At 41.6% G+C, this 18898-nt stretch overlaps 1 protein-coding gene and 1 non-coding gene across 17 annotated transcripts in view; one reads left to right on the top strand and one right to left on the bottom strand.

The window, feature by feature from the left end:
• Positions 1 to 18898, top strand: part of Sema6d (semaphorin 6D) — a 736415-nt gene that overhangs the window by 704032 nt on the left and 13485 nt on the right. For 14 of the 16 annotated variants that reach the window (XM_045155780.1, XM_045155779.1, XM_045155781.1 and 11 more), the window contains 2 exons: positions 17966 to 18125; positions 18522 to 18633. In XM_045155780.1, the coding sequence (XP_045011715.1) occupies positions 18017 to 18125; positions 18522 to 18633 (221 nt within the window). In that variant the 5' untranslated portion in view covers positions 17966 to 18016. Of the gene's footprint in view, positions 1 to 884; positions 897 to 14764; positions 14783 to 17965; positions 18126 to 18521; positions 18634 to 18898 lie in introns of those variants that run through there. The other 2 variants (XM_045155783.1, XM_045155784.1) reach the window with 2 other exon arrangements.
• On the bottom strand, positions 13 to 128 carry LOC123463028. Its single transcript, XR_006638641.1, has one exon. It is a non-coding gene; the product is annotated as a U5 spliceosomal RNA (small nuclear RNA).

Below are 18898 nucleotides of genomic sequence, written 5' to 3'. Positions count from 1 at the left end.
TTTTCCTTTTCTAGCCTTGCCAACACAAGGCCTCAAAAAATTGGTTTAAGACTCAGAGTTGTTCCTCTCCACGGAAATCTTTAGTAAAAGGCGAAAGATTTATGCGATCTGAAGAGAAACCAGAGTATCTCTACAATTTTTTTTGATCCTGCCTTCAAAAGTGTATTCAAAGGTCTGGAGAGATGGCTTAGCGGTTAAGGCATTTGCCTGCAAAGCCAAAGGACCTTGGTTCAATTCCCCAGGACACATGTAAGCCAGATGCACAAGGTGGCACATGCATCTGGAGTTCTTTGCAGTGGTTGGAGACCCTGATTCACCCATTCTCTCTCTCTCCCTCTCCCTTTCTCACTCTGTCTGCCTCTTTCTCTCTCTCTTGCTCTCTCAAATAAACTTAAAAATATGTTTAAAGTATATTTAAGAGAAAATCTGAAATATAGGGGGAAAAAAAGCAACAGTGAAAACATCAGAGGTGGTCTTCAAATATTTTCAACAGGAGGTGGAGCAACACTGAGAATCCAGCAGAGCTGTAGTAATTGCCAGCGTTTGCACAATTGTGAAGGTTTTCCATATATGAAGTCTATAACCCTTAAAATTACTATTTTCTATTTTTATTTATTTATTCTTTTGAAGTAGGGTCTCATTCTAGCTCAGGCTGACCTGGAATTCACTATGTAGTCTCAGGATGGCCTTGAACTCATGGTGAGCCTCCTACCTCTGCCTCCCGACTGCTGGAATTAAAGGCGTGCGCCACCAGGCCCGGCTCTTAAAATTACTATTTTCAATATGTCCAATTGTATGCTTTCAGCAGGGCAAGGTGGAGATGTATTTCCAAGGTCGCATAGCTAATTACAGGTGGAGTCAAAATATTTTTACAGTGAAACCTGCTTCCTCATGAGGTTCTTTGGTGATATTTTCCTCAGGTAATGGACTGAAGATGGGCTGTCATCCAGTGACTCTTTGCAGGAGTTTTCTGCAGTTGTACTGTTTACAACTTTGTTGCACAGGGGTGAAGGCAGGACAAGCACTTTCTATTGTGCTTTTTAAAAAATTTATTTGTTAATTTTTTTTTTCAAAGTAGAGTCTCTCTCTAGCCCATGCTGACCTGGAATTCATTTCATAGTTTCAGGGTGGCCTCAAACTCATGGCAGTTCTCCTACCTCTGCCTCTTGAGTGCTGGGATTAAAGGTGTGTGCCTCATGAGAGAGAGAGAGAGAGAGAGAGGATTGGTTTCCCAGAGCCTCTAGCCACTGCAGTCGAACTTCAGATGCACTACCTTGTGTGCATACTTGACCTTGTGCGTGTGCATCACCTTGTGCATCTGGTTTATGTAGGTTCTGGGGAGTTGAACATGGGTCCTTAGGCTTCACAGGCAAGTATCTTCACCACTATGTGATCTCTCTAGCCCTCTGCTTTTGTTGGGTGGTGAAAACAGAAAGGTGAAAAAGTAGACAAGCTTTCCAGAACTGTGCTGTGTGCTTCCCCCTCATATTGAACCTGTGGACCAATTGCTTCAAAGAAAAGGTTCCAAAGGGAGCCATTCTTAACCTGGAAAGACTTGGGAGGGGGTGGGTATCCCAGAGAGATCTTGACTTTCATTTGTCTCCAAGGTATTCAGAGCACCCTTTCTCTGACCTCTAGCATGTGTCTTTTTTTTTATTTATTTTTTTTTGTTATTTTTATTTATTTATTTGAGAGCAACAGACAAAGAGAGACAGACAGAGAGAGAGAGAGAGAGGGAGAGGGCAAGGGCGAGGGAGAGAGAGAGAGAGAGAGAGAGAGAGAATGGGCGCACCAGGGCCTCCAGCCACTGCAAATGAACTCCAGATGCATGTGCCCTCTTGTGCATCTGGCTAACGTGGGTCCTGGTGAATCGAGCCTTGAACCAGGGTCCTTAGGCTTCACAGGCAAGCGCTTAACCGCTAAGCCATCTCTCCAGCCCGCATGTGTCTTTTTTCCATAGAAAGTTTTGCTTATTTGCCTTTGTCATAGTTACCTGCTAGATCATTGGAACAGAAGCTGAAATGTAGGTAGTATTCATGTCTTAAAGTAATAAAATTAAGCTAAAAATAAAACAGTGTTTCTTTTAAAAATGAGCACGCCTTCTTCCTGCTTTCAATCCCCTTTCTTCATTCACTTTTCCTGATGAATTAACCAAATCTTCAGATATGGGTACCTAGTGGACCTCATCTCTACTCTTTCACTTTGTGACTGACCAGAGTAAGCCTCTTTATGCATGTTTGGAACAATTGCCCCACCTCTTAGTGGGTGCTTTCCTACCTACCACAATTTGAAAAGCTATGTGAGCACTCAGCCCTGGCTTGTGATGATTGTAACTGTCTTTATTTCCTTCATCTACATATACACAGAGTTCAGGTGAGTCACAAGAAAACAAAATGAGAATGATGTTAGGTAAATAGCAGGGGAGCCATCAAGAGGAAAGATTTCAGGCATTGTTCTGTGAACTTAACTCTACTGAAACATGGTAGAGCATACCTTCTTGGAATTTATAGTCTAGTCAGAAAGTCAGGCAAGCAGATGGAGAAGGCTACCCATCAAAGGTAATCCACTGGAGAAGAGGATAGAGCATTTAAAAAAGAGACCAGAGGGAAGGGGAAGTTATTAAACTGTCGATAGTTCTTATAAGGTGCATGGTTAGGATGCCCTTGTTGTAGAACTTTCCAGCAAGGCTGGGGACTTGCAGCATTGCTGCTTCTGTGGCAGTATGGATATTCCTGTTTATTTGAGCTCAGCCATGTTGGTCTACTGGGCTGATGCAGAATGACTAAATAAAGCAACAATAATGATAATAATACTTCCTCTCCTCAGAGATAGCACCTTTGCAGCTGAAAAAGTATTTTTGCTCACATGTTCTCACTTGTCCCTTTAAAAAGCATTGGTGAGGTAGTAAGCAGAGATGTGCCCTCACCTTACCTCCAACAAAGTGAGATGGAGGGTGCTGGGCCCCCTACAAGCCTAACACGTGCAGGTGGCTCTCTGCTGTATGGGATCATTCTCCTTCACAGAGACTGTTTCTTCTGCCTTGGGCACCTTGGATGCGAGTAAACGACATAGTAAGCTGAGGGGATGTAACAGATGCATCCAGGAAGAGGTTAGGGCCTAGAAATTCTGATTAGAGCACTTCAGCCCAGTCTCTTCTACTGGACTGAGTTAAAGATAATCCATGGGTTAAAGGTAATCTCTGTTCATGAGTGTCCACTCATCTGAGTACTGTTTGGGACCTTCTACATGGCCAACATGAAGCAATTCTTCTTCTCTACCTAGCTTGGTATCGCCGTAGCCACTCATGAAGCCACCTGCATTCCAGGCCCTCTTTGTCTTTTTTCCACTCAGGACCTGCTGGAGCTCTTTGCCTGCTCTAAATAAACCCCCATTTTGTCCCTATCACCTTCATACAAAGGACTCCACACCCATGCCTCCCCTAGCCTTATAATTCTTTCTTTTCACATCAAAGAGCTGTGACTCTATAATAAGGTAGGAAATGAAAAAAAAAAAAAAAACTCCACTTTTCTTTCTGTAGGTAATTAGGCTAATTTCTCTCAATGTATTTTTTTCTTTTTACCGTTGCTCAGCTGTTCACAGATTTATAGCCACACTCTCTTCTACTCCATCACCCAGCCACCCCTAAGAACTTTCCTGTGAATAGGATAGAATTTGGAGCCCCAGGTCCTAGGCATTTGCATTTGCCCTTCCTAGAGTTTGAGAAAAAATCTGTGACATCCAAAATCTTCCTATGGCCAAATCTGTGACTATAAGAAAAGCTGGTTCACACATGATAGGGCACAATTTGCTCTGTTGGTGTGTGTCTGTGTTCTTAACTGGTGATGGTGGGGAGGCATGTCAGTAGCCCTTTTTGATCATTGGGAAAAAGTACTCTTTGGATATTTTTTAAATTCCTTTCTTGGCAAGGTACAATTCATTCAAAAAAACCTGTTAAGTCCATTATACCAACCACTCTTTTGGAAAATCATTTATGTACTTAAAAGATACTGCCTCCAGCACCTTTGTAGGATGTGGAGCGACAGAGACATTGAAAAAATAAGAACTGTAACAGTTGCTGAACTATGATGAAGGTGAGCCTGGATTTGGTGGCAATTGAAGGAAAAGGGGATTCAGGAGGCAGATTGATTTCTTCGTAGGAATTAGCATGGAAAGGAAGAGAACAGGCCGTGAAGAATGTTCTCGTGGTAGACAGGATTCACACCAGGGCACAGGGAAGGAAGGCTGTGTTTTCTCTTAGTATGGAGTCTTCACATGCTCAGAATGAAAGGAGTTGAAAGAGTTATCCTACATTGCTACTTGTTGGACACTCTCAGATGCCGTATTGCCAGGCCTCTTCTGAATGTCACTGCAGAAACAATAATTTCGTCTGTATTAGCTGCCTGAGTCAGGGCGAACTGATGAAGTGATAGGAAGGGCAGAGAACCTAGAGACTGGTGATCCTGAAGCCTTTAACTAACTGTATGACTTTATATAGTTCTTTAACTATTTGGAATTTCATTCACTAATTGAGCAAGTGGATATCAGGGACCAGTCACTACTGTGGGTTGTAAAGATTAAACAGAAAATAGCATAGGCATGACTTCTGTCCTTATGTAGATCATAGGACATTCAGTGGAGATCACATTTCTTCTTAAACCTTTAAGTCTAGGATTAGCCTAGATAAGATATATTTACTTTAAGAGGTATAAGTTGTTATAAAAGTGAAACTTGCTTTTCTCATTTCCTGGGCCAAACTAAATATCATTGGACTGCTAGGGACCCTTGACTCCCAAAAGAAGTCTATGAAACACCTCTGGTTGGCTACAAAGTGCAGGGAGGGCTAAGAGACATGGGTGGAGCTTGTGAGTATATAGGAATGGTGCTTCCCACAGAGCGTCATGCAATTAGAGAAGAAAGTGTTGCCCTGTGGGAGGCCTGCGGTATCTCACTGCTGAGGCCAGGGAAGCAAGAGATGGTACCTAACAGCCTTATTTCCTAAGGTCACCAGGTTGTGGGGAAACAAATGTAGCCTTTGCTATTTCATTTGCAACTCCTTCAGAGTGCCAAGTCCACATTCATAAGTACCAGTGGAGATTCATTTGCACTACAAATCCCATTTGTGGTTTGCCTAAGAACAGAGCCCTCCTGTCTCAGGTTCAGAGCCAACACATGCACTTTGTATCCTAGGCAACATTGATGCTATAGAAGTGTGAATTGGGAATCATTTTATACTGAGTAAAGAGCTCTTTTCAATCCAGGCACCACATTCACAATAATAAAACTTCATGATTTAGAAGGGGCCCTAGAGATCATCTATATTGTAGCCCCACCTCTGCTAATATAGATGAGGAAAATGGAGTTGAAGAAGGGTCTTGGTTTTCTTCATGGCCTCCTGTCTGGAATCCAGATTGCTTACTTCCCTATTGCCTCTATGTGTGTTTAATGGCTGGAATTGAGATTCCCTGCATTGATTCACAAGGGAAAAGAAGAAAAAATATAGGTAAGGGTAGGGTAATGTTTGAGGTGTAATGATCTCTAGCCTCCCAACCTTTCCTCAAAGTTGTGATGTTGGCCTTGAACAAGCTTCTAATACTCAACCTACCTTTTAACAAATATGGTGCTCCCTCCCCAGTTTACAGGGTAATGACAGCATTAAGAAGTAAATCAGCGTGTCCAGGGTCAGATTGTTGGGGAAATTGAAAATCTGGGACTCTACCCATGCAGCCCAGCTTCAGAGCTTGTGATTTTTATCAGAGTTTACTGCTCAAAACTTTAGTAGATGAAGGAGTGACAGTAGTTTTGCTTATACCCTTGTTGTCTTGTGTTGATTTAGTAAAATTTAGCAAGTGAAGGGCTGGGGCTATGTCTCGGTGGATAAAGCACTTGCTGACTAGCTACACTAGCTGAATTGTTGAACTCTGGATTCAATGGCAATCCCTAACTAAATCAATAAGATAATTAAGGAAGACACACAGCATCAGTCTCTGGCCTCCACATGCACACATATACACATATGAATAGATATTTACACACGCACACACACACACCCCACTCAAAAAAAATTAGCTGAGGGCTGGGGGATGGCTTAGTGGTTTAGGCGTTTGCCTACAAAGCCAAAGAACTAAGGTTTGATTCCCCAGGACCCACGTTAGCCAGATGCACAAGGGGGCACACTAATCTGGACTTTGTTTGCAATGGCTGGAGGCCCTAGCGTGCCCATTTACATTCTGTCTCTCTCTCCCCCTTCTTTCTCTGTCAAAGAAATAAATAATATTTTTAAATATTAGCTGAGATTCTAAGGACTTATGTGGATTCACCCAAGCCTTCAAAAAGTTTTAAAAGTTCCTAGTCTCCCAGACATTTTATGTCACAAAAGAGTTACAGAGCAAGATCATGTGAGCCCTCCTGGGAGCTCTGCTTGTCACAGAATTCACATGGCTCTCCTTCTTGATTACAGGTTCATTTTTAGTCCTGTACTATTAGACTGAACGTAACTCATCAAGAACTTCAGGACAAAATATATCTTTAAAATGAATTATTTTGAAATAGTTATAAACTAACAGGAAGTTGCAGCAATAGTATACAGCCCAGTACCTCCGTCTAAGAAGTTTCTTTCTGAGTCAAGTCAGGAACTTCCTTTGGGAAGGCAGTATAATTCTGACGATGATTTAGGTCTTTCAGAGCAATTCTAAACCCTCTTACTTACCCATGGAAAAGTGCTGTGTATTTCAAACACAGTGCAGATACAAAAGTCATATTTTAAAAATATTTTATGCATTTATTTGGAGAGGGTGTGAGTGTGAGTATGCATGCGCCAAGGTCCCTCACTTCTGAAAATGAATTCCAGATGCATGTGCCACTTTGCGCATTTGGCTTTATATGGGTACTGGGGGGGTCAGACCCAGGCAGGCAGGCTTTTGCAAGCAAACATCTTTAATCCCTGAGCCATCTCCCCAGCCTCAATGTCATATATTTTGATGACTGAAAACCAAACAACTTGGATCTAGAATTGTTGGCTGGGGAATGTTTATTTATATTATTTGAATCCTGAAGAACATCTCCTTGGATGATATTAAAAGCTAAGGCTGCAGAGTGGCTGTATTATTCAGTAGAACTGGAACGTGTGTTCTCTACATCTGTCATCCTGGCCCTGTGGGCAGAACGAGACATGGACCCAGGCCCATTCCCCTGAGCAGAATGGCTCACGTAGGCCATATGGCAACTGTAGCAGGTCATCTGGTAGAGTAAGCAAGTGTTCCAGTGAAAGGCTGAGCCCTTTGGCATGCCAGTCATCCTCTGGAGCCCAGGCCAGCCTTTGTCTAAAGCAGCTTCATTTCTTAGAGGCTGAGGGGAGCATCCCCTGGCTGGACCGAGTGTGGAACCCATAATAAAGGACAGACGTGCTTTTAATGTCTCTCCTCACTAGTTAGCCTTAAAAACCCTCCTGTCCTCTCTGAAGAAAGCAAAGGAGATGCCATTGTTCTCAACGCTCATGCTGTGCATTCTTTTCCTTCTTCAGTTGAAGAAGGTTTTCTGCACTTTATGTTTCCACAAAGCTAGTTCTTTTGGCTTGATTTCTTAGGATGGCTTGTTTTGTCATGGTCCTGGGAGTGTGTTCTTCTGGCTTTCATCTGGGACTTATCTCATCATTGTGTTAAGTTCACTGTAAATGAGGATTTTTGCTAAGACAGTTATGCTTTAAAAATGTCACCCAATTTGATTTGGGTCCAAAAGGCAGTTGTCAATGAGTTATCTTGGAATACCCCCACCCCCACAGGAACAGGTCAGTCAGATATGGGATTCTGGAATCCCTGTTCAGGTTTGCTTTGACTTTGGCAAAGACAAGTTAGATTTCGTTTTCTGTCTCTTCCTGTACAACATGTTTTCAGTTCAATTCCATTTTGAATTACTAAAAGAATTACTGAAGCATCACTGATTTCTGACTCAGTTATGAGTGAATTTTTGCTCTAAGGAAGTCCAGCTAGACAATGAAAACCTGCATCCCAACTGTGTCACTACACACACTTGGTTCACTTGTCTGCTTTCTAGTGTTCATAAAAGGAAAATGGAACTGAAAACTGACGCAGCAGTCAGGATGGCCTTGATTTACAAAACGAGGCAATAATAATGACCCCAGACTTCTGTGGCTCATCTTGCACTGTCCTCCCGTCTCTGTGTCCACCTCCCGTTTGTCCACAACCACCTCCTGTCCAGTGCATGTGTTTACCTCACCTCCCGTCTGTGTGTCTACTTCACCTGCTATCTGCTCCTTTCTGTTTGTGCACTCCCACTTTCTTTTTTTTTTTCCTTAGTCAGAGCCTAGCCCTAAGAAAATATGCTGTAAATGTATTCATGCTGATTTCTAAATTCTACTGTGCTTTAGCATAAGTAAGTTACTTGATAGCAAGAAAAAAAAATGTTCTATTGCAGAATATGTGTTTGCTGAGTAATGGGGGTCAAGCCCAGCAGGCTTCTCTGACACCCCCCCCCTCTCAGGACCCATTCAGCTTTCCTCTACTGTATATATCAGGAGAACTGCATGGTGAGCCAACAACATTCAAGGGAGGCGTGGAAGTGGGTGAGTAACGGAAAATCACCTAGTTATTTATCCTGTATTGCACATGTTTCCTGGGCCAAGGAGCAGTTTGCCAGTGATGGGCAGGTGTGAAATAAGGCATCTGTTGTCATTTGTAAACAGCTCCTTGTTCTGTAGCCTGAAGATTATGGCCTGGGAGACTGGAGAAATCTATGAGAGAATAACAGTACACCCAAGAGTCAGTGGTGCCAAGGCCTGGTGCCCACTGACAAGTCCCATACCTTTCTCATAGATTCACTTCTTTCTATGTCCATTAAATAAATATTTCCTGATAATATCCTATGGACCCAGTGCTGGGGCTAAAGAGGAGATAGATTTTCCACCCAGCTGCTCCATCTCACATAGTAGGATTTGATGTAAATAGCTGTTAATTAAATCTAACTTTTCAGAGTTAATAGGGAAATGTATACCATTACTATGAAGTACTAAATTCTATAGGGAAGTATTTACTCTGATAAGTTTATAATTTGTCATCCTGTGTGGAGCCATGTGATGGGAACAGGCTAGGAGCAGAAGAGTGTACAGTCCTAGGATGGCTAGAGGAAAGGAACTCACATGACCTGAAAGTGATGGTAACTGCATTTGAGTCCAGACCATGTCAGCTCTAAGCCGTGGTCTGGAATATATTACTCAGAGGAAAAGGTCAATAGAGAATGATTAACCTCATTTATAGCCCTTCACGAATTTCAGTTGTATGTTGTAGAGAGTTGGACAGCTGGAATCAGAGGTAGGGATGTGGTAAGTGTGAGACATGTGGATTTGTGATTTGGGTAACTGGTGATGGCAAAGATTAGCTGGTGAGATTAGTTGAATCTCCAGAGACAACCTAGCACCAGGAAGAGCCCTGTGTAAGGATTGGACATGTTTGGATGAGCTAGGGATGTTGTTCAATTGGTAGAGTGCTTGTCTGGCATGGACAAGGCCTTGGATTAAATTCCCAGCACTGAAAAACCAGGCATGGTGATGATTCTTGCCTGTAGTTCCAGCATTCAGAAGATCAAGGCAGGAGGATCAAAAGTTGAAGACCAGCCTGGGCAACACAAGACCGCTAAAAGACAAAAAAAAAAAAAAAAAAAAAATGACAGCATTCCAAATCACTTCTCCCCATCCTTTGGCTCTTACATTCTTTCTGCCACTTCTGACATTACCTATGCAAGGACTGCATAACTTTGCTTCCATCAGCATGTTGTCATGGATGGTGTAAGAAAGCAAACAAAAAATGTTTAGTTGGAAAGAAGAGGAGAAAGAGTGGGGGAAGGGAATGAGTGAAAGGAAAGGGATAATGATCAGCATATATTGTGTATATATTTGGAGGTTGTCAACAAAGTATTTTAAAAATAAAAGCAAAGCAGATTGCCTTAGATTTGGCAATTAAGTGGTTGATGAGTGGGAATTGTGAGGCTGGAGTGGTTAAAGTAGTTTTAAAAAAATGAGGAAATAGACGATAGACTTAGCTCAGACTTATCATCAAAGAAGCCTGACTGGGAGAGTGGATAGGAGAAAGAGGGATTGCACAGGCCGCATCCAGATGGGGAAATGCTGTTTATGATGGAAGCCCCTCGTGCTGCTTTTCTTGTAGAGGCGTGGTGGCACGTATGTAAGGAACCCAGTGGGGATTACACAAGTTGGATGGTTATCTGAGTAGGCAAGGCAGTTGGGAATCTTTCTTCCAGCTCCCAGAAGATCATGGATGCTTGGTGAGATAAAGGTTCCTCTCCGTTTCACTTCCCACCCCCTCCCCAGCTGCTTGTGTTTATTTATTATGTGAAGAAATTCAGGTCACAGAGGTTGAGTGCTGTGTCTGAAACACAGCATGTCTGTGACATGCCTGGTCTCTCTCTTCTCCTCATGTCACTGACAGTGGGAGAATTCCCAACTTGCTTCTTGTGGCACTGAGAAGGCACGTCCTCCCGGCTTCCCATGGGTGTCTGTCGGGCTGCAGCTGCGTGGTGACTCAGCTACTTTGTCATTTCCTCAGTGTGTCACAGGACAAAGTTGAGGGATCAGTTAAAGTGTATTAATGTGAGAGTGCTGGAATCTTCTTCCTTTAACTTGGCAGCCCTGTTCTCAGAGAAATAAAGGGTCTTGGGGTCAGGGGTCTGTCAGCCACTACTTCCTTGCCTGGAAGGAGAAAAGGAAGTATTCATTTATTCATATGTGGACCTGGCCTCAAAGACTGTGCGCATGGGAGCATGGGGTAGCAGTAGAGTCATTCGATGAAAGAGCTAATGCTCATCTAAGACACCCCATCAGCCAAGAACTTGCTGAGCCTGTATGAAAGGAAACAACCACCTTGTTCAGGACCCAGAGGACCCTCTCCCAACTCTACCTGGGAGTCTTCTGGAATCTAGATATGTCTAGTGGTGGTCCTTATCACCACAGATAAAAAATAGTAAACCATACTACTTACTTATGGACCAAAGGCCATACCATCAGCCAGTCTGATTACATACCAACATTGATCACTGCCTGAAATCCAAAGTCCTGCAAAGACACACTACTTCCAATGCAGATAAAGGAACGATGAATAAACCAAGACCTCTCTTTTATAGTTGACCTCCAGTTACATGTCTGTGTTATGGTGGCCTCCAAGGAATAGCAATTCACTTACTTCTAATTACCTTCTGAGGCTTCTTAAACCCATAATTCCTTTTCTATGTCACAATGCAAGGCTATCAAACAGTAGATCTATAGTGCCTGGAATTCCTAGACTTGTGTGAATAGTACCTTTATGCTACATCTATAGATCCACCCCTTTCTCCCTATATCCCATAACATTTTCAGTGGATTTGATGCTGTTTGAGAGTGGAACCCTAGATGCCTATTCACCTACTGTCTGCTGTCTGCTCTAGGTTAATAGTTTGTTATTATTCTAGATTAGACAGGAGTCCCAAATGATCCTCTGGCCCTGAGAGAAACCTTGCAGGCTTGTGACCATTTAGAACACATGATTTTTATTTACTCCTTCCCTCACAGTTCATTCACAGTTTCCCCAGGCAGTGGTAACTAGGACTTACCTGTCTCCAGGACCTGGGAGCTTCTGTAGGCTCTAAGCCAACAGCAGGAGTCAGGAATGGCCATCCAAGTTGAGTGGTGTACATGTATAATCCTGGCACCCAGGAGGAACAGACAGGAGGAATGCTACAAATTTGAGGACAGCTAGGGCTGTATAGCAAAGCCCTGACTTAAGGGCCATCCAGAGGTTAAGTAGAAACAGTTTGGTAGTAGACAACGGCATGTAACATTCAAGTTTCCCAAGTGGAGCTGGGATAATTGGAAACCAAGAGCAGAGGAGTAGGGGTTCAGCATGTGATTAGAGAAAAGACACGATACAGAACCCAGAAGGCTACACTGAAGGACTGGGGCTTTGTACTAAAAGTAATGTGAAGTTGTTGGAGGGCTAGGAGATCATATGACCATGTTCATATTTGGGAAAGAGATTTCTTGCTGCATTTAGCAAATGCATGTGAAGGGCGCTATGGTGGTACACACCTGTGATTTCAGCACTCAGGAGAATGAAGCAGGAGAATCCTCACTTTGAGGCCAGCATGAGCTAAATAGTGAGGCCATTTCAGAGAGAATTGTGTCAGGACTAGAGAGGACAGAACTTTCAGTGGGCTGAGCTGTGAAGAAGAGTCAGTATGGAAGGAATCAAACAAGTAGGCTGGAGCTATAAGCTATTAGGATCAGGGCAAGCAATGTTTGACTTCCAGACTTTTCCCATTTTTGAGGAATCACAGGATGGAACCATTGGCAAGGGCTACTTTGAAAAGATCCAGAAATGGTCTGAGATGTCAACCTAAGAAAGAGGAGGAAGAGCCAAGCCTCAAGTAAGCAAAGACATCTTCTAAGATTATGATGTCCCAAGGGCTGGAGAAGTCACTGGGAAATGAGAAGTAACCATCTCTGCTTCCTGATTTCGGGGTGGGCCAAATTCAGAGACAGGACAGACCCTCTATGAGAAGTGGTATATGCACAAGAAAGCGAGAGAAAAGCGTGAAAATCAATCCGTGTTGTGTGGCTGGGCTGCATGCTTATTTTCTTTGAGTTTGTGTGACTTGCAGAAAGTCAGAGACCTAAATACCAGCTTCTTTATCTGGGAGTCATGAATTGCAAATTCGTCCACTTCATTATACCCATAAAAACAAGTAGCTTTAATTCCATTTGTGAATTCTTCTATCTAGAGAGTACTTTTGTTGTTGTTGTTTGGGCTGGATAATAATCAGTCTCTTAAGATTTTATTTATAAAAAAGCATTCTTTTCTTGGACCCAAGATTTATTGTAAAGTGGGAGAAGGGGGCCAGGAGAGAAGGAAGAAGGGAGAAGGAAAGATTAAAAAACACTCTTATTTGTTAAAATTATCTTTATTGTCATAGAATTCTAAGTTGGAAGTTTCTTTCAACACTTTAAAATCTTATTCTGTGGTCTACTGCATTCCGTTATTTCTATGGACAAGTCATATTAATATTATTCTGGCTCTTTTGACAGTAATATATCTATTTTTAGCACTTAACAGTTTTAAAATCAATCTTTAGTTTTCGCATTTACAATGCAATGTGTCTAAATGTGATTTTTATTTGCATTTAGAAATTATTAGTTTTTAATTTGTCAATTTTGAAGTAAGAATGCAACCATTATCTTGCCAAATAGTCCATCTTATTTTTTTTTTTCTCTCATGAGTTAGATCTTCCCACATGGCCATGTGTATTTACTTTTTGCTTTGTTTCTGTAAATATTTCTATGTATTTAGTTACAAGGAAGGGGAGAGAGGAAAACAATGTGCATGATAGGGCCTTTTGTCACTGCAAATGAACTAACTCCACAGACACGTGCCACTTTGTGCATTAGGCCTTACATATGTACTGGGGAATTGAACTCCTGGCTGACAGACTTTGCAAGTATCTTTAACCACTAAGCTACCTTCTCAGTCCCTTATGTTTTTTCTCTAATCTTTTTTGCTCTTCATATTTCTTTGTATAAAAAATATTTATTTATTTATTTGACGGCTGGCTAGAGAGTGAGAGAGAGCAAGAATGAAAATGAATGAATGATGGATGTACCAGAGCCTCTGGACACTGCAAATAAAGTCTAGATGCATGTTCCAAATTGTGTATGTGGCTTTATGTAGGTACTGGACAGCCAGACCTGAGCCTTCCAGGTTGGCAAGCAAGTACCTTTAAATAATGAACCATCTCCGCAGGCCTGCTGTCCATATTTCTGCCTGATAACTTCCTTTAACCTATTTTCCAGTTTGCTAATCTCTTCAGTAAGTAAGACAGTTATGCCACTAAACACAATTATGAAGAAGGCATAGTGACTGTATTTTTAGTTGTAGTACTTCCATTTAATTCTGTTTGTGGATTTGAATTCTCTGGTATGGTTCCCTACCTTATTTCTTTTGTTTTTGTTTTTTCTTAGAGTAAGCACAGTTATTTTTTTTTTTTTTTTAACCATATGCTTGACAACAAATGCCTGGGTTATCTGTATATCTGTTCTGCAGTTGCGGTACTTGCTCTAGTAATTACTGTTTGAATGTTGAACATAGCATATGAAAAATCATCTTTGGAGTATGTTACGTTTCTCAGGAGTTGGCTCACCTTATCTTTTCTGGAAGCCTGCCAGGTTGGGAGAAGATTACATTTGCCCAGTCCTAGGTCTTGGCCTCCTGGAAATCAGGTTGGAATTGCTGTAAAGCTTGGTCTCCCTCATGTTTTTCTGCTCTCCCCATAATATAGCTTTTTAGAGGTTGGAATGATAGCCTTCACACATTTACTTGTAGCACTCTCTAGGAGAACCAAAAATATGTTGTTGTTTTGCTTTGTTTTTCCTTTATAGCCATATAGAGATCTTTCATTTGTAGAGACCTTAGGATTTAGGTGTTGGTGGAAAACTCACTTTGCTTGCCTTCCTTCTCTCTAGGGATATGCTACCCATGCCCTGACTGTCTTAGCAGCTCAGAACTCCTTTTAGAGCTCCTTATTATTTTATTAGATGCAGTGCTAGTATGTATGGGAGAATGTAAATCCAAAAAATTAAAACAACATTTGCTTACTGTGGAATCACTGTCCCTCCTGAACAGGATCCTCACCAAGGAGGAATGGACTTTAAGCTTCCTCCTCCTCTTCTGTGGAGGCATTTGTCCTCTAGGAAACATCTGTGGATATTGTGCGGCCACAACATAAACACGTATGTAAAGAGTGCTACAAGATGAAAGTGTAAAACCCTTTAATATCTTGTTGCCCAGTGGAATGTGACAATAAGTTATAATATTTACTGAAGTTGACTAGAAACTTGCTATGAACCAGGTTCAGTCTAATGCTAAGAAGGGCCAGTGAAGATAATTACACTTCACACTTGAGAAATCATGTCATAAAGAGACCATACCAACTTAAAGTCCAGAGCCAGGAAATAAATGGCATGTGCAAGTTTGAATGCAGCTTTTCTACCCCCAGGTCCTTGTTTGTTTCCAACAGTGCCTTTTGATATCACCTCACTGGACCCCTAATTTTACATAGCTCTAGCATCCACAGTCTATTTCTTAAATAAAGGAAGAACTAAGTTATCAGGGCCAGCTGTGGTAGTGCACACCTATAAATCCAGCACTCATGGGACTGAAATAAGATTGCTACAAAGCTGGCCTGGAATACTGTAAAACTTTCTCTCAAAACAAAACAAAAGAACCTGATGGGTTTGCATTTCTCTCAGGTATTTCCAGACTGTATCTACTCTCACCCAGCCCTGCTTTGATCTATGTGTAACAGGAAAGTTCATTTAGAATGTCAACAGCAAATCTGTGTTGTTATGAAGGGACAGGAAGTAGCTAATGGTAGGAACTTTATTTTTGAAGATTGGTGAGGGTGTGGGGAGAAGTGCTCCCAAAAGTGTCAGATGAATGAGCTACATGGTGGCCAGCAGTCACTGTGACCTGGGTGCTGGGATCACTGCTGAGAGGTGCTTGCAGATGAGGTAGGTCCCTTTCCCACTGCCTGGCTGGAGTATGAAGGTACAGCCAAACCTCATGTGAGCTGTGAGAACAGAAGGACTCACAGAACTATGGATTTTCATGCATGTATTTTCATATTTCTTTAGGAATGGTGGGTTTTGGATTCCTTTTACTTGGTTCTTAGCAGGAAGGTCCACTGACTGTCCTTCTAGGAGAGGCAGTTTGGGCCTGGTTCCACAATAAAACTGGCACTCAGGATACTGTTTTCCTTTATACTACAATGTCTTGTAGGGTGTTTGTAAACAGTAAAACACTGTGGAAAAACATGGCATGCAGATGCTTCTCAGGAGACATACCTGTGTTGAAAAAGATCATCTTGTCACATTTCAAAGCACAAATGAAGCAGAAATACTATGACAAATTAATACATTTATTGCACTGGGATGGTAAAATATTTGAGAAGGGATTCTTTTCCTATTTCATTTATCACCAGTTGTAAGATTTGTTCTAAAAGAAGTCCATTAGGATTTTTAAATAACCAAATTTCTGTATTTAAAAAAAACTGGCCAAATGGCTATCATATTTTAGGAGGTCTTTTCACTAGACCTTGTTCAGTCGTACATAGTACTGACCTTGCACAGAACCTGCTGTGAACCAGACACGTAACTCATTTTCCTCTGAGGAGAAGAGGCATTATTTTCCACATGTACAGATAAGCAAACTAATGCTCAGAGAAATTGAATAACCTTCCCCAAGTCAGTTAGCAAGGGAGGAGGAGTTCCATCCTGACTCAGGCCAGATTTCCCAGCCTGTACTCTCAATGAGCATGAAATGATACTACCACGGGTCCCACTCCACTGCACTTTTTGGGTAGCATTTTCTGTATATTAACCTACTTCTGGATTAATCATCTATTAAGAAAAAAATTATTGCCTTGTTACTCTCTCCTTGCAAAACATGACTTCTAAAACTCATATACTTGGCTTATTCTCTAGTTAGGATAAGAAATTCTGTATAGCAATGCATGCTTACACCTATGGGGAACTACGGTATTTGAACAAGTTGAATGAGTGGATTTGAAATAGTTATTTATTGTTTCCCCCAAAGTTCTTAGCACACAGGAGTGAGGCTAGATTAAGTATTTTTAGTGTAGCATAGTAACTGAAAGTGAGATTGTGGAAGGGATGGTTTTGTTGCAAAACACAATACTTGGGGTTTCACAAAAGTGCCTATCCTTTGGCCATCCAAGCCCCAATTTATTTTTTCAGTAAGTTGTTAACATATACAGATATTTCAAGTCTTGTATGATTTCAAGATTATCATGCAGCTTAATGTTCTGTTCTGTTTTCTGATTTATTGAGGATTTGATCTATAGTAACTACAAATTTAAAATGATTTACCACCTGTGAAACATCACTTCAGAAAAAGGTGATGAATCTAGCCATGTCCCCCAGAGTTTTTCTGTAATGCTATATTTTTGAAGAAGTCTAATTTAGAGCAAAGAACGTGGTCAGGGTTCAGTTGATGTTTATCTGGACTTTATTCTTGCCTAACTGGCTCCATAAAATTCATTGAGTGAATTCATTTTTCCAGACCTTAGCTTTCTCATCAAAAAAATGAGGGGGCTGGAAAAGATGTTCCCTAAGGCCCCCTACCACTCTAAAGCTCAATAAAGCTAAGAGGACAGGCACACTTAGGAAATTGGTTTGCCTTCAAATGATTTGATGTGAAAATGCATGAGTCCCTAGTGGCTGGGTGCCAGCTGGGCTGCTCCATCACTCCCTGCTTTGCTTGATTGGTTATCGTGAAATCATTTCATTTCTTTTCATGCTCTTTCACCCTGATACAGGGTCACCTGCCTTTCTTTTCTTATTGGTCTTAGAAGCTTCAAGAAGCATTCCAAGGATTTAGAGACACAACTTGGGCAATGCTGGAAAGTTGGAGATACTTTAGGCATAAAGCCAATGAGAGGTTACAGGATCTTGAGCTCTGGATATTTTTGAAGCAGTTTAACCCTTTCATGGGGCAGAGATGTCTCTATGGAATACATTTCAGAGCTAAGGGAAGGGATGCTGATTGGAATTTAAAATTCAGGTCCCCATTTTGCACATCTCTTTACGAAGTCTACAGGCAGTGTTTCTGTTTGTGTTTTCTGGAACTTTGCTGTGATGACATAGAGTTACCTCAATGATTCCGACAGATTTACCTAAAACATTAGCATATGCTCAAGATGCGTTAGCCAGGCCAGGCCGGGCGCTACTGGTCGCCTTGTGTTTGGAGAAAACTGAGCTACAAAGGCCACGGCTCTTGGTGGGAGGGAAGCCTTGGAAAGAGCTGGGGGAGGGGTTGAGATCAGGCTGCTGATAAAGGAGAAAACAGTTTCATGGCAGCATTCTAGATCTTTCCAAATGGCTTTTGTTTTTCAGGTAGCTAAGTGGAATTTCTGAGGGGCGGCTCTGGCTTCATCTTGGCCCACAATGAGGTTCTTTCTGCTTTGGGTCTGTACACTGTTCCTGGTGGTTTCAAGGCTAAGGGCCATCAGCTTTCCTGAAGACGATGAACCCCTTAACACTGTTGACTACCACTGTAAGTTCTCCAAAGCAATGCCTTTGTCTAAGAAAGATGCCTTTTGTTGTTCATTTTCCACATGTACTTGTTTTTAGCACCAGAATGAGATTTTAATACGTTCTTAAATATTTTGCATGTTAACTTATCTGTATTCATCTCCTTGTGTTTAGGGATACTGAAACAGTTTTGGGTACTTTTCTATAGTGGCCCTACATAAAAGTTATGTATTTTCAATAAAAAGAAAAAGACCATTTGCTGATATTCACCATCTTTCACTCTTTTATATTCAAGACCTTAAGAGAGGAATTTAGTTACAGCCCTTCTACAACTAGTATATACAGCTAATCAATGCTGTATATTGATTCTTCAGCTCTATAATCCTGACTGATGGTTTTAGCCCATTTTTACTTGCAGATTCAAAGCAATATCCGGTTTTTAGAGGACGCCCTTCAGGCAACGAATCGCAGCACAGGCTGGACTTTCAGCTGATGTTGAAAATTCGAGACACACTTTATATTGCTGGCAGGTAATTTTCCTCTCATTGGTTTATTAGATTAAAATTCTTTTCTCTTGTGGTGCTTGCATTAATGTGTCTAGTTCATGAAAAACTAATATGTGATTGTGATCAAGAATTGCAAGTAGCCAAAAATATTCCCCAAGAAGAGTCTGTGTTGTGTACCAGGAAAAAAATCTGAGCTAAAGCCTTCAGCAGTGCTGTTTTATTACAGCCATCAAGAAATCACATGCCATTCTCTCTCTCTCCCTTTCTCTCTCTCTCTTTGTTCCTAGAG

Source organism: Jaculus jaculus, chromosome 8 (genome assembly GCF_020740685.1).
Source record: "Jaculus jaculus isolate mJacJac1 chromosome 8, mJacJac1.mat.Y.cur, whole genome shotgun sequence".
NCBI lineage: Eukaryota > Metazoa > Chordata > Mammalia > Rodentia > Dipodidae > Jaculus > Jaculus jaculus.
The sequence above is the reverse complement of the archived record's forward strand: the minus strand, read 5'-3'. Positions and strand labels throughout refer to the sequence as shown.